General features: G+C 52.2%; 1 protein-coding gene across 1 annotated transcript; it reads left to right on the forward strand.

Annotated features, from left to right (window-relative positions):
• Positions 1-6,706: 6,706 nt before the first annotated feature.
• GP9 (glycoprotein IX platelet) lies at positions 6,707-8,651 on the forward strand. Its single transcript, XM_032334128.1, has 3 exons — positions 6,707-7,047; positions 7,776-7,903; positions 8,004-8,651. Exon 3 carries the CDS (start codon positions 8,015-8,017, stop codon positions 8,546-8,548), a length of 534 nt encoding a protein of 177 aa, XP_032190019.1. The 5' UTR covers positions 6,707-7,047; positions 7,776-7,903; positions 8,004-8,014; the 3' UTR covers positions 8,549-8,651.
• Positions 8,652-15,713: the final 7,062 nt, after the last annotated feature.

Consider the following 15,713-nt stretch of genomic DNA (forward strand, 5'->3'; position numbering starts at 1 on the left):
GGAGCGTGTGACTCTTGATCTTGGGGTATCGAGATTATGACTTTGAGCCCCACGTTAGATATAGAGATTACTTAAATAAAAACCTTTTAAAAATCATTTTTTTAATGCATAAAAATTTAAAAACAAGATAATCCTAGGTCCTGTTAAGTACTGAGAAGAATTAAATGGAATACTATGGTGAATAATGGAGAATTGTCTTAGCTGGGGCGGGGGGTACTTTGAGAAGGAGGTCACTTGGCCTGAAACATGAATGATGATCAGGAGGAAGCCATGGTGGAGTTTGGGGGAAGGGTGCCATGGGCAGACGGACCAGCAAGTGCAAAGACCCTGAGGCAGGAAAATACTGGAGTGATTGAGGGACAGAAAGAAGGTCCGTGTGGCTGTAGATTAGCAAGCAAAGAGGAGAGTGCATTACAAGGTCAAGAACTAGGTGGGGGTCAAGGCATAAAGGGCCTCATGAAACATGGAGGAGGTAGAGTTCATTGTGGTTGCAACGGGAAGCCAAGGCAGTTAAGAGAAGACCAGGGCAGTGGCAGAACAGGGGGTTAGTTCTGAATATATCTGGGGGGCTGAGACAACAGGAATTGCTGATGGGTTGGGTAGCATGTAGGGTCAAATCTTTGGAGGAGTTTCGTGGTGGAGAGAGGCAGGAAACGTAGTGGTAACTGGACGAAAATGCAGAACTAAGAAGGGCTTTTTAAAAGGACAATACTATAGGCCATTTTTAACCTAATGGGAATGATCCAGTAAAGGATAAATTCCATGATGCAGGATAGTGGGTAGCTGTGGGAACAACGTCCTTGAGAAAGTGAAAGAGGCCAACCTTAAAAATAAAACCACCGGTTTCCTTTCCAGCAAAAACGGGTTGATTCGGGAACAGCACAGAACTGCAAGCCACACAACCAAACGACTACAAATCCTTAACAAGTCCATATAGCAGAGGAGAGGAAGGCTCCTTTGTAGAGGAAGCGGTGGGGGGGCGGGGCGGGGAGCTGGGGGGGCTGTTAGAAACAAAAAGTCCATTGGAGTAAACTGGGAGCTCAAAGTGTAGTGGCTTTTCATTGGCTGAGTTGGGATGGTCTCTCATTGGCTGGGCTATTGCCCGGCGGGAGGAGAGGCGGGGGAAGAAACATTCCTTCCACGTGCTGGGACAGTAAAGTAGCGTCCAAGTGCAAGGTCCCTCTCTTCCTATCGGGTCTACCATTGACCAGAGAGGTAGGTGACCAGAGAGGTAGGGCACGAGCGCTCTCCCTGCCGCTCTCCCCACTCCGTTCTACACAAGACTTCCTTTCGTTCATTTTCACAAAGGGGACAGAAGGCAGAGCCCCAGAGCCGTTTGCCCTCATACTGATTTTCTCTTGCTGCTGTAAGAAATCACCGCACACTTAGAGGCTTACAGTAACACTCATTCCTTATCTCACAGTTTTCCAGGGGCAGAAGTGGGCACAAAGTGGAGGTGGGTTCTCTGCTTGAGGTCTTGCCAGGATGAAATAATGGTGCACCAGCCGGGCCAGGCTCCTTCCCAGAGGCTCCGGGGCAGAATCCACTCGCTGGCTTATTGCAGCTGTCAGCACCATCCAGCTCCTGCTTTCTAGAAGCTTCCAAGCGGCAATCACGCATCCAGTCCTTCCTGTCCTGGAAAACCGACCTCTATGCTCGGGAGCCGAATAGGACACGAAGACAAAGTTTGGGAATAAAGAGGAATGACGGTTTTATTACTTTGCCAGGCGAAGGAGGCTGCAGCCGGCTGAAACCGCAGACCCACCAGAGGCAAAATGCTGAGAGGGGTTTTATCAGAAAGTCCACGATCTGGGAGGTTTTGCTAGAAATCCGGTGCGTTTGCCCGCCACGCTTGTCACGTCTCCCACGCGGTCTGACACTTGGCGGCAGAGGCCACGCGAATCTCGTTACGAAGTGGCCATACTGGACCAAAGGATCCTCCAGAAACACAAGTGAGGGAAGCAGGAGGGCAAGAATGCGGAAGAGAGACCCTCGTTCCGTTGAAGTCGAGCTCCCTGCAGCATTAGCGTGCCCGTCTTCATTTCCACCCGCCTTCCCGTGGGTGCGGAGCGCCCATTCTCACGGTCCAGACCTCTCCGACTTCCCTTTCTGTGGCGTCTCTCTCACTTCCTCTTCTGCCAGCGGTCGCAGAGAGTTCTCTGCACTTAAGGGCTCACACATCTAGATCAGGTCCTGCTGGGAAACCGCCCTTTTTAAGGTCAGCTGAGCCGCAGAACACAGCACAGCCACAGCAGGGATGTCTCGTCGGATTCACCAGTCCTGAGGACTAGCGTGAAGGATCTTGGGGGGCATTCCTAAGGCCTGTCTCATCGCAGTGGGTCGTTTTTGTGCTGTAGCAGGCGGGAAGGCAGAATATGTGAGGACACGCCTCCACTGCAGGCAGATTGGTGGGTTCGCCCTCAGAGGAAGATGGGGGACAGTAACAGAAATCTGAAGACAGGCTTCACTGAGATAAAATTTTCTCTCTCTCTCCCTGGAAAAGTCCCAAGTAGGCATGCGTGAGCTGGATGGCAGTTCCAGAACCATTAAGGACCCAGGCTCCTTCTATCTTTTTGCTCTGCCACCCACAATTCAGGGCTACACCCCAAGAACCAAGATGGCTTTCCCAGCCCCCACCTCCTCCGGGGGAAGAAGAACTCTCACTTAGTCCTCTTTTCCTATTGGCCTACACCTGGTCACATGACTACATCTGAAGGCAAAGAAGGCTGGGAAATGTAGTCTTTAGCTTAAAGGCTTCATGTTCAGCTAAAATTCTATTTGTGTGAAAGAGGGGAAGAGTGGACACTGAAGGACAGTGGTCATCCCTGGGTCAGCTTTTGAGGCCATGCCATTAAAAGTATAAAAGTACAGTGATAAGGCCACTGGCCCGGAGACCTCAATGAGGCTGGAGAAGGACCAGAGTGGGTAGGCTCAAGGACTTGTACTGGAATGGGGAGGTGTAGTCCAGAGGTGGGGCATTTGTATCAAGACTTCGAGGAGGAGCAGTTGCTGATGATCGCCAGTCTGGGGTAGGACTGTGAGGGTGAGCAGCTGTGATGGACCTGAGGACAGGAGCACAGCTCCGGGAGAGGTCAACGGACTATGAGGCCAGGGTGACTAAGAGTCATCTGCATGAATGCTGGAATTACAGAGAGGGAGACAATGTTCATGGTGGACAGAAAGCCCAGTGCTTAAAGTGAGAGTCACCTAGAAGAGGAGTGATCAGGATGGGGAACAGCAGGCAGGAGCAGGGGGCCCGGCAGACAACATGCATATCAAAAGAGCTGGGGTTTGAGTGAGGAAGAGAAATCCCAGGAAACAGCAAGAAGAGGCAAGAGGACAGGGTCCTGGGGGAGAGCTGGGTTCCCATTCTAGAAATGGAGGAAGATGTCAGAGGAGGAGTGAGGGGGTGAGGGTTACTTGGGAGGAGTGGAAGACAGGGCCAGAGAAGGGGACATGGAGGGAGTGGAGAACCACCCTGAAGGGGACAAAGTCCACAGATATGCAGATATGCAAAGTCCACAGATATCATGGGATATGGTAGTGGGGAGAGGGAGGACATCCCTAATGGTGCCCCAGGTTTCTGGCTGGGTGACTGGGTGGTTGCAGGTGGCCCTCTCTAAGGTGGAAAACACTGAGGGGGGCTGGCTTTTGGGGGAGAGACACCCAGGTTTAGGCCATGGTGGGTACGAGCTTCCTGTAGAACACTCAGAGGGGATGTCCAGGTAGGACAGGATGTGCATGTCTGGACTGGCATTGGAGATGGAAGGACAAGCGGGGGCAGGTAGACTGGAAGCCAAGAGAGAATGTGCATGACTGAGATAGGACTTGGTGCCCTCGGGAAGTAGCAACTGTATCTGGGTTCGTTGTCAACCCAAGGGGCTGAGGGAAGAGAACAGGGAGCATGCTGGGGTGTTCAAAACATGCACACACACATACACATGTGCACACACACCAGATTTTTCCAGAATAAAGGAGGTCATAAGCATGTTTACAGACTGAGAGGATGGAGTGGGGCAGGCAGAGTGGGCTTCCAAATAGGGATTGGGGAGGTGACCTAGTAAGGAGCCTGAAGGGGCAGGAGTGGAGAATGCCTCAGTTTCTCCACAGGATAAATGGCATAGGATACTGGGTCAGCCAACTTGGGCAGCCCTGGAAGAAGGAGCGTCCCCACCTCAGGAAGCCTGAAGAGCTGCCCCTCTCCACCCTCAGCCCCCACAAAGGCCTGTCTGACCGAGATAAGGAGAGTGAGGCACACTCTTCATGCCCAGAAATTCCTTAAATAAATGTTGCCACGTCCATACAATGGAACTATGGCAAACACTGGTGACATATGTGGGTGTATTCACAGGTGGAAAAAGGAGGTTCCAGGACAGCGTGGGCCCCAAGTGACCCAATTCAGGGTAAGAAAAGAAATACGCACTGGAAAAAAAAAATAATAAAAAGCAGTCTTGCTTGATATTGGAATTGAGAGAAAATTTTACTGTTTTCTTCCTGCTCATCTGAACATTCAATTTTTCCACCACAAAAATGAGTTTTCATGTGTGCTGCTTTTTGTTTGGTCATTTTGGTTTTTTTTTTTTTTTTTTAAGTTGTATATGCTAAAAAATAAGAGGGAAGTCTCAGAGGTCCAAGAGGAAGAGTGTGTGCCCAACTAGGTCAGGAAACACAACCTGGGGGCTGGGGCGCACCCACTCACCGGGACTCCTTCCTCACATGCTGTAAAGGCATGCAGGAAGATGAAGATGGGACAAGCCCAGGGGTCCACAAGTGGGAGAAGGGAAGGTCTGTGGAGGCTGAGGTTCCTGGTCTGTGGCCCAGGTTCTTATGAGAGTGGTCACCAAGTACCTGCCAGGTGACCCCAGCGACAGCAGTCATGACTCCAGGGGACCGAATGACGCCTTCCCTCCCCACCCTGCTCTGGGCCAGGGATCAGAAGGTTGGGGAGGCTGGCCCTTTGGGCATCACAGGAAGGTCAATGCCTAGCGCCTTCTCCAGAGGGCAGAGCTGGGCCGAGTGGAAGGCGAGAATCCAAGCACCGCCCCGCGGGGCCAGCAGGAGAGACCCCAGCCTTCTGGCCACGGGGGAGGACAGAGGCTAGCCTGAGAGGGGCACACAGTAAGAAATAAGGAGGCCCACGTTCTCAAGTCGTCCTGAGCAAGGACAGTTTATCACAGTTTGTTCTACCAGAACGGGGTATTACTTCATACTCTTGTGCATTTCACTCTTGCCGCTCAACAACACAATGGAAATTCCCCCAAGAACATGATTCATGCGGTTTTATTTCATTTAGTGTGATGTCTGTCAAATATCCCATGGTGTGCATGACTGGTAACTGTTCCTTTCGTTTCCAGCTTTTTGCTGCCATTAACAATGCTGCAATGCACAGCCTTGGGTACTTAAAACCAAGCCCCAAGCCAATCCCAGGTGTCCTAGAAGCAGGCCATGGATGGGGCCATGGGACCACGGGGGCAGGGGAGCCTCTCAGGAAGTCAGGCTTCCCCTGTGAGTGGTCTGCCAGCATCTGCACAACGAGGGGTCGGGTTAGAAGATCGGGGTCCTCCTGCTGATGGAAACTTTCAGAGTCAAATCACTGGCTTGCTCCAGCAATCAGCCGGTGCAGACTAAGGAAGGACCTGTGAGGTGCAGGCGCTGACCTCGGCGCGTGGCTTGACCATGGACACAGCCCTCAGGGAGCTGCTGTGCTGTCGGGGAAAAGCAGATGACAGATACACCGATGAACGGGAGCACGCCTTGAAGCGAGCTCCAAGTTGCGAGATGCTAAAAAAATAAAACACCCACACTCTGTGTGAACATGAGGCACGCTCCTGTGGGTCTAGAGTAGTGTGCAAATGGGGTGTTAAAAGCGCCCCTGAGGGGCGCCTGGCTGGCTCAGTCTGTTCAGCGTCTGCCCTCGGCTCAGGTCATGATCTCAGGGTCCTGGGATTGAGCCCCACGCTGGGCTCCCTGCTCAGTGGAGAGTCTGCTTCTCCCTCTGCCCTTCCTTGTGCTCCCTCTCTCTTTGTCTCTCTCAATTAAATAAACAAAATCTTTAAAAATAGATAAATAAACTGAAAATCCACTTATCTTTTAAAGAGAACTCTGTATCACTAAAGAAAATGGAAAACTGATGTCACTCCCCTGTAGTGACAGAAATAAATAAAATGCAGATTAAAAAACAATCTTAGGGGCGCCTGGGTGGCTCAGTGGGTTGAGCCACTGCCTTCGGCTCGGGTCGTGATCTCAGGGTCCTGGATTCGAGTCCCGCATCGGGCTCTCTGCTCGGCGGGGAGCCTGCTTCCCTCTCTCTCTCTCTCTGCCTGCCTCTCCGTCTGCTTGTGATTTCTCTCTGTCAAATAAATAAATAAAATCTTTAAAAAAAAAATAAAAAACAATCTTAAATTCTAGCTAGAGACCAATGACTGATAGAGACGGAGCCATGGGCCTGTAGCATCCCATGAAAGAGAAAGATCAGGAGGTTATTAGAAGGTGCTAAAGATGCAGTACACCAAAAAGTGACTTTCTCCTTGACCTATTCCGAAGAACCAAAGAAAATCCAAGATGACATTGTTCTCCGGCCATAGGATTCTCTGCCCACGGGAGCTGCCCCAGCCACACCCTGCATATGCAAGCAGGACAGGGATGATTGCTCCCATTTTACAGATAAGGAAATAGGAGATCTGGAGGCCTCCAAGGCCTCATCTTCCTGGAAGCCTTCCCCACCTCCTGAGACCTGATGAGGGGCCTCCTTGGTTCTCCCCCAGGCCCAGCGAGGCACCGGTAGTCCACGGCGATGACCTGTGGGACCCCCTTCTGTAAACAGGGGCTGACCTACCATTTAGGGCCCAACTCCCTGGGACCCCGAGGGCCCGCTGCCTCCGGAGACAGCCCCCCAGCGCTGCACGCGGGGGATAAGCCGGGCTATTTTCATCATTTCCTTCCTCCCACTCAAGCAGCGGCCACCAGCGGCTTTGCATAGAGCTGTTACCTCAGCCTCGACCAGGACAATTCAGGGCACAGAAAGGAGTGCTGGCTGCAGGCCTACAAGTAAGTGGCACTCTTATTACCCAGGACCACCTCCCACAGCGCGCCCCCACACGGACGGGACGGTGGGAGAGGAGGCCAGCCACCGGCCCACCTCTGTCCCTTCAGCTTTCCTCTCCAGAAGATGGGGCAGGGGGAGGGCACCGGCTCTGAGACACTGGCTCCTTGGTTGATTCAACTAATTTTCACAACCTGCTGTGGGCCAGGCCCTGAGGGGAGAGCCTGTCTTAGGAAGGCGAAGCAATTGTAGGCAAGTAGGAGACCCAGGCAAGAGCCTGGAGCTCAGGAGGCCTGAGCTGGACTCGGTTCTGTGACACAGACCGCCAGGTGACCCTGCATGGGTCGCACTCTGTCTCCAAGGCTCGATTTCCCCAACTCTGAGTGTTAGCCTCGATGCATGGCTTTCCAGAGGGAGCCCCTTTGGGGGCTCTCCTGGTCCCCATCTCAGTGTCTTCATCCTGCTGTTTTCTACATTGGGTATCACCAAAGAGATCACCGGGCCCCAGGCCAGCTGCGGACATCGATAGCGCAGGGTGCTCTGTGAAGTCTGCAGCATCAGCCTGTCCCCGGGCTTGGGCACGGGGGCTACAAGCAGCCTGGGGGCCAGGAGTTGGGACTGAGAAGCATCTGGCAAGCATTTGCATACCTCCCCACCCCACTGAGGAGGGGCTGGACCTCCTGGCCCCTTTCCAAGAGCCTTCTAACCCTCATTCCCCGCCCCCACCCCACAGCTACACTCACCATCCTGCCTTCGGAGTGTCCTGGGAGGCTCAGCGAGGCCTGGGTTGGGCACACTTCACCTCCTGCCGTCATAACTACCCCATTCCACAGAGGAGAAGGCTGAGGCCTGAGAAGGAAGGTGAGTTTTCCTTTGTCCCGGGTTGGTCCCACTGGCCGTTGGCTGGCAGGGGGTGCGGGCTGGCAGACTCTCCCTCCCCTCATGGCCACTCTGCCCACAGCCAGCCTGCCAATGCCTGCCTGGGGGGCCCTGTTTCTGCTCTGGGCTGCCGCACAGGCTACCAACGACTGCCCCACCGAGTGCACCTGCCAGGCCCTGGAAACCATGGGGCTGTGGGTGGACTGTCAGGGACAGGGGCTCACGGCCCTGCCCGCCCTGCCTGTCCACACCCGTCATCTCCTGCTGGCTAATAACAACCTGAGCTCTGTGCCCCCTGGTGCCTTCGACCACCTGCCCCAGCTACAGATCCTCGACGTGACGCAGAACCCCTGGCACTGTGACTGCAGCCTCACTTACCTGCGTCTCTGGCTGGAGGACCACACGCCCGAGGCCTTGCTACATGTCCGCTGCGCCAGCCCCGAGCTTGCCACTGCCCGCCCGCTGGGCCAGCTCACGGGCTTTGAGCTGGGGAGCTGCGGCTGGCAGCTCCCAGAGTCCTGGACATACCCAGAGCTCTGGTGGGATGTGCTGCTGATTGTCGTGGCCATGCTGGGCCTGGCTCTCCTGGCCGGCCTCCTGTGCACTGCTACAGAGATCTTTGACTGAGGCCAGGTGCCCAGGGTCACCCTGAGCCCCTCCCCAGACCCCGCCAGGCCTGGGCATCAGGGCCACCAGTAACTTAAAATAAACTGGGTGCTCGACCATTTTATCCGAGTTCAGAATTTTGGTTATTTTTCCTTTCAGCACCCAAGTCTGGCTCTTTCTGGAAAACTGGGTCCATTTTGTTATAACCAGATACCAACTGGGGCTTCTCTGTCCCCCGATGCGGGGACTGTCCCATCTCCTCCACACCAGCTACCCTCCATCCCAGTCTGTGGACATCCCGAGCCCTTCCTCCGGGTCCCAGGCTGTCACAGTCCTCACGCTCTCCTCCATCCCGGCACCTACTTCCTGCATGGGCCACTCCAGAGGGGCACGCAAATGTCACATCAGCGTTTAGCTCCTCTCTTAATTCCACAGAAAGTGTGCTCTCCCCCCACCACGGCAGCGAGCAGAGCAGGAGGCACAGAAGACCTCGCGTGGGGAGGAGGAGAGCCAGTCCCTTCTCTGACAGACATACCTTGAAAGGCACACACCCCACTGTTTCCTTTTGGCCATGAAGACACCTGCTCACTTGGTCCCATCCTTCCTCATTTTCTCTGATGAGCTTTCTCTCCTCTTCCTCCTCTCTAGCCCTCTTCCTCAGAAACAAAACAACAAATTCTTCCCTTTCTCGTGGAAACTCCGGCGGCTGACACCAGATAGCCGCAAACTGGAGTCCCACTTCCATCCCCAGCAATGGCCACCAAATTCTTCAAACAAGATACTTCTCTCTCTCTCAGAGGAATTCTGATGCCAGCAGTTAAGCTAACAATCTTTTCTCCACCATGTGAGAGAATATTGCTGGGTCTGTTCTGGCCACCCCAAACCCTGATATAATTACACTGAGGCCCTTCCCTCGAGGAGACCCCTGCAGTGGACCTGTGGCTCGGAAGGTCCCGCAGGGAAGGCCAGGTGGGCACAGAGCCACAGAGGTGGAGCAGGAGGCCCAAATTTGGGGGTGGGGAGGGGCATTAGGGAGAGGTGGAGCCTGTGGCAAACAGGTGAGCGGGCGTTCTACCTAAGGCTCCCTGCAGACTGTGGACCTGAGCAGCAAGTCTTCCCAAGCTTCCAGGGAGGTTTGGAAATCTACATCTGTGTGGGACATCTCGGACTCAAGTGTTAGCAACTAAATCCAAAAACTGTTACGGAGATACCAACAGCACAAATAAAACCCAGTAATCGGCTGGGTGGAGTCCACGGGCTGGGAGTCAGTGATTTCGGCAGTGGGAATCAGCTGCCTTGTGAGAACGGGAAAAGCTGGTGTCTCCTCAAGGGGCACTGAGTATGTGTGCGGCCCCGCATGAAGGACGGGCCGTGGGTCCTTCTTCTTGTACCCCGGGAGGAAGGCACTTCTCCCTCACACTGCCAGAGGACACAGGTCCAGGACCTCTGACAGTCACTTCACAGGCATGATCCCTGACAGCTCCTCTTTCACACCTGAAAAGTGCCGCCTTGAAAGCTTCCTGAGACTAAGGACCTTCAGCCCCCCAGTCTCTGGGCGGAGTGCCCCTAAATTCTGTTCATGCTCCTTCCCAAGCCGAACACCTGCAGCCACAGGTCTGGGCACAATAGCGATCATAAGCCTTGATTCTTCCGGCTGAGCAGCTGGTCCCATGAGAACCTTCCAGGATCCCGAGGAGCACAGTATCCCCAGTGCCGAGGATGACGTCCCCGTGGGCAGTGGGAGGGGAGGGACTGTCGGCAGCTGGGCAGGCATCTCCCACGGTGGATGGAGGACTCAGACGAGAATCCCTAGGGAGATAGGTGCACTGGGAGATTCAATTTGCCACCTGCATTGTCCCAGTGGTCTTTGGTCCAGGCCAGCAAAGTGGCCACCACAGAGCCACGTGCACAGTCCCCGCCCGCTCCCCAGCCACCAAACCAGCAACCACAGATCCCACCACCACGACCAACCATCCCCCACTGGCCACCGTTGTCCCCTGCAGGACCTCAGTACCCCACTATTCCTGATGTCAGGAACACCAGCCCCAGCACCGCCACTACTGGCGTCCATGTGGCCTGCCCGCAGGCCTCGCACTTGGCTTCCCTCATCATCTCCACCAGGGCCCCAGAACATTCGCCGTGGAAGGTGACACTGCCTCCCACCACCACCCCTCTGCTGCCTCCGTCACCACTAGCTCCACCGCATTTTCAAAATCAAGCCACACGGGGAGAATTTGCTGAGGCGACTTTGACCAGCTGCTGCCACCAGTCCCTCCTTGCCAGTCACTGACCCCCTCCACTGACTGCACCAGAGGGGCTGTTCACCAGCAAGCCTTCTGCCCTGCTCCAGACTCCCACTCAGTACGGCTCCCTGGGGCCCACTGGGAGCCCCGTGCTGGTCCTCTGCATTCCTCTGGCCAGTGGGCGGGCAGACAGAGTGAAGGGGGAAAGCACGGATGTACCTGGCCAGGCCTAGAAGCGGTAGCCATGGCTTTTGCAAGCAGTCATTGTCCGGAACCAGGAACTGGCCCCGCCCTAACCGCAGGGAGGTCTGGCACAGTGCTCTGCCTGGGCGCCCAGCCACGGCAGCAGGTGGGCCTCTGGCCACCGCTCGCCCTAACAGGTCTATGCGAAGCTAATGGCACTGGATCAGAAGGCGGACCCAGTGTCGAGAGGGTGTCTACAAAGGGTAGGCTCTCTTGGTGGTGGTGGGGCACACACTGAGTCCTGGCCCCATGCCGCAGCCATGCCCAGCTGCTGACACAGTGCCAGGGCGCACGTGTTTTGCATATACGCTCAGCTGTACCTCCTGTGCGTGCATGCGTGCAGTCTCTCAGGACCTCCACCATCTCCAGCCCCTGCGGATGACACGTCTAACACGATGACAGCTAATTCCTTGGTAAGCGAAGAAGAATGCACTCCATCTCTTGAAAAGGGCCTGAGAGGGCACCTGGGTGGCTCAGCTGGCTGAGTGACTGCCTTCAGCTCAGGTCATGAGCCTGGAATCACGGGATCGAGGCTTGCATCAGGCTCCCTGCTCGACAGGGAATCTGCTTCTCCCTCTGACCTTACCCCTCTCATACTCTCCTGCTTTCATTCTCTCTTTCAAATAAATAAATAAAATCTTTAAAAAGAAAGAGAGAAAACAAAACAAAACCTGAGCCCGCCTTGTGTGTGTGCCCAAGATGGCAGAATATAGAAGACTCTTGTCCCTGCTCAGCTTTGCCCCTGCAAGGAAAGAGTTGAGTCCGTGGCCTGGGGAATCTTTGAAGAACAGCATCCGAATTCAAAGACATCCCCAGACCTCTAATTGGCAGCTTTATAAACAGCTCTGGGGCTGGAATCCTCATTTTCAAACACTACAGGTGGTAGGCGGTGATGTCTTACACTTCAGACTTCGCGAAATGTCTCAAGATCTTGGGAAAGTCTTTTTTTAGCTAGATCTCTAATGAAGAGGGTTAAATTCAGAGAGGAAAGCTAAACTGTATTACCTTCTTAATTTAAAAAAAATTAAAATACCTCAAGGTTGTCAGGGCAACCACACAGAAGGATCCAGATGGAGCCCTTGACAGCCCCAATGATCCTGTTTCTGTTCAGACTCTTACAGGGACAGAGATAAAAATCCTATTTCTTTCTTTTGGGTCTGTGTATGCCTACTAAGTAGAAAAAAATGTGAGGTTTACAAAGACATCATGAAAGGAGAAGTGGGGCACCGAGGTTCAGCCAGCCTGCTGGGTTCCTTATCGAAAGCTTCAGGGTGCCGACCTGTGAATAAAAGCATGAACAGGAATACAGGCACTTGATGCTTTCGGTTCTAAAAGGACTCCACGTACCTGCATCGCAACCTGAATAACTAGCTCTTACTTTGAGTTCAGAAAGTGTGGTTACCTTATAAAGTCTTTTAACTAAGTCTTTGTATATTTATGTAGGATCCTTCAACAAACGTGGATTGTTTTATTCTGTAACTGAAGCCACCCATTCATTTTGTCTTTCAAAAGTCGGAGTCGGGCATGCCTGGGTGGCTCACTTGGTTGGGCATTTGTCTTCGGCTCAGGTGGTGATTCTGGAGTCTCGGGATCGAGTCCCACATCAGGCTCCCTGCTGGGCAGGGAGTCTGCTTCTCCCTCTCACCCAACCCCTCCTCATGCTCTCTCTCTCTCATCCTCTCTCTCTCTCTCTCAAATAAAAAAAATAAAATATATTTTTTAAAAAGTTTAAAAAATGTCTGGAGTGGGGACTCGGGGGATGGAGGGAATGGGGAGCTGTTGGACAAGTATGGAGCTTTAGTTTTGCAAGAACTGATTTCAAAGCTCTGGAGGTGGATGCTGGTGGTGGTTCCCCAACCACGTGAAAATACTAAACACTACTGAACTGTACACTCAAAAATGCTGAAGAAGCATTTGATCATAACATATACATAACATAATAATATACATAAACTATACATAGACTATACATAGTCTAGAGTGATGGTTTTCAAACATTTTTAGCTGTGAGACCTATTTTCCCATGAACCCTTAAGCAGTACCTGGTATATGAAATAAAGTGGCTCATTCTGGTTGGAGGGAGGTCTAACTGCTGCCCTTCCTCCTTCTCCATCTCTGCCCTTTGTGGGCTACTGACAAGCTTTAAGACTCTTAAAAAGCCCATTTATGAAACACCAACCTAGAACTCTAGTGGGGTATTAAAATTCAGTTAAAAAAAACAACAACAAGTATGACAGGGGTGCTTGGGTGGCTCAGTGGGTTAAGCCTCTGCCTTCAGCCCAGGTCATGATCTCAGGGTCCTGGGATCAAGCCCCACATTGGGCTCTCTGCTCAGCAGGGAGCCTGCTTCCTCCTTTCTCTCTCTCTGCCTGCCTCTCTGCCTACTTGTGATCTCTGTCTGTCAAATAAATAAAATCTTAAAAAAAAAAAAAAAAGGTATGACAAAGTGTCACCGAGGACATAAGGTCTGAAACATGAAAAGAGGTACCCATTTGTGAACAGCAAGATTCAGTTCTCCCAGATTAGTCTCTAAATCCATTTCATCCCAGTCAAAATGTTGGCCATAGAACCTGACAAATCAGGGATGACACTGAGACCACCTGAACCTCCTTATCGATCTTCATGAGAGAGGTAAGCAGAAAGACAGATAAAGCCAGAACTGCTGTTTGGAGAGGCGTTGGTGGTGCATACAGAACCTTCCCGAGACTCTGCTTACCCTGGGCATACTGACCACATGGGCCTTTGTGGGCTACTGACAAGCTTAAGACTCTTAAAAAGCCCATTTATGAAACACCAACCTAGAACTCTAGTGGGGTATTAAAATTCAGTCCCCGCTCCCTGCCCCAAGCCCCATTGAAATTACCAGATGATTGTAAAAAAAGGGATAAACCCAGAAGGACCAGGTTAATGGAGGAGACAACTGTAGGAAAGTGATGTCCACAAGCTTCTGTAAGATGGAGAGTAGGCAGAGGAACCTCAGCTGTCTAGGCAGGTGAGAAAAGCGCCCCCCACACCCACCTGCAGAGAAAGCCCTAGGAGGGCAGCCCTGTCATCCCCCAGAACCCTCAGGAGGCTCCATGCTCCCTTTATGCAATTGGCATATGACTTTTATTCAGAAAGGAAACCAAAGAATTTTTTAAGGTCTGCAAGATGAGACCACTTTACATGATTTTCATTTAAGATAACAAAATTCAAATGTAACAAACTGCGCTAATGAGCCATACGACACTGATGACACGATACTCTTTAAAGCAGCAAGGGTGTGCCAAAGCCATAATGTAGATCCTAAAAATATTTCCGGTATGCCTCGTTTACAAGCTCTTGTACCAAAGCAATAGGAATAGTTCACATCCAGGAAAAACACACAGAACCTTTAAAATAGAATTTATCCTTTTATTAAACAACTTTGTAGAAAATGGTATATTAGGAAGTAAAAGTTTTTTGTAGCACCAACCACTTTGTATTTTAAAAAGGTAATAGTTTGTGCAAAGATGAATTTGCTTTTATTTCTAGGTTGCACAGATTTTAAGATCAGATCATGGGGGAGGCTAGGGGCTGAGAACCAAGCGCTGGGTAAAAATCAGGCTCAGAGCATTTGGAACCGACAGGCGCCCTCTCCATCTTGCACCTCGACATGACCATCATCTTGTCCCAAGCCTGCAGGAGAGAGGAGATGTGCTTTCAGAGACACTGAGAAGAGACTCCGGGCCTGGAACCACAGGCAGGACCACCGATCCATGGGAGGAGACAGAGGATGCTTACTGCAAAAACAGAAAGGCCTGGGAGAAAAGATTTTTAGGCACAGACATCTGAGGATCCCTCCCTAGTGGAAAAGCCAGATTGGTCCCAATTATCTTATAGGAAGAAGTCACCCCATCGTGGGACCCACACATTCAGCCACGCTCCCCAGAAGCTTTCCATACAGGGGGATAGTTAGGGGTGACCAGGCTGAGAAAAGCCTCCAACATGATCAAAACAAACGGCAGGAAGAAAAGAACACTGAGCAAAGAACAGGAGAATATTTGAAAACTTGTTTTGGAAACAGCAAAACACCCAGTGGCTCCTTGAAGTAATGAATGACTCTAGGTCTGGGCAGAAAATGCACGATATAGGTCAGAAAGCAAAGAAGCACTCAAGACCAATGCGCTATGGCAAAGAACTCGGGAGCCTGCTTGAAAGGAGTCTCGGTATCCAGAGATGGAATAAATAGAGCACTGAAAAGAGCGATGACTTCAGTGGATTAATCCACTGAATGTGTTCCTTCACTGAAACACACACACACAGGGTGCGTTGGGTGGCTCAGTGGGTTAAGCATCTGCCTTCAGCTCGGGTCATGATCTCAGGTTCCTGGGATCGAGCCCCACATAGGGCTCTTTGCTCAGCAGGGAGCCTGCTTCCTCCTCTCTCTCTGCCTGCCTCTCTGCCTACTTGTGATCTCTGTCAAATAGATAAATAAAATCTTAAAAAAAAAAAAAAAGTGTGGTGCCTGGGTGGCTCAGTCAGTTAAGCGGCTGCCTTCAGCTCAGGTCATGATCCCAGGGACCTGGGACCTGAGCCCTGCATCAGGCTCCCTGCTCAGTGGGAAGTCTGCTTTTCTCTCTCCCTCTGCCTGCCGCTCTGCCCATGTGTGCTCTCTCTCTCTCTCCATCCCTCTGTCACAGAATCTTTAAAAAAAAAAAAAAAAAGTAAGACCAAGGACC

Source organism: Mustela erminea, chromosome 1 (genome assembly GCF_009829155.1).
Source record: "Mustela erminea isolate mMusErm1 chromosome 1, mMusErm1.Pri, whole genome shotgun sequence".
In the NCBI taxonomy this organism is placed as follows: Eukaryota; Metazoa; Chordata; class Mammalia; order Carnivora; family Mustelidae; genus Mustela; species Mustela erminea.

Excerpts from the sequence above, each read along its gene's own strand:
- GP9 (XM_032334128.1), top strand. The coding sequence starts at position 8,015 with ATGCCTGCCTGGGGGGCCCTGTTTCTGCTCTGGGCTGCCGCACAGGCT.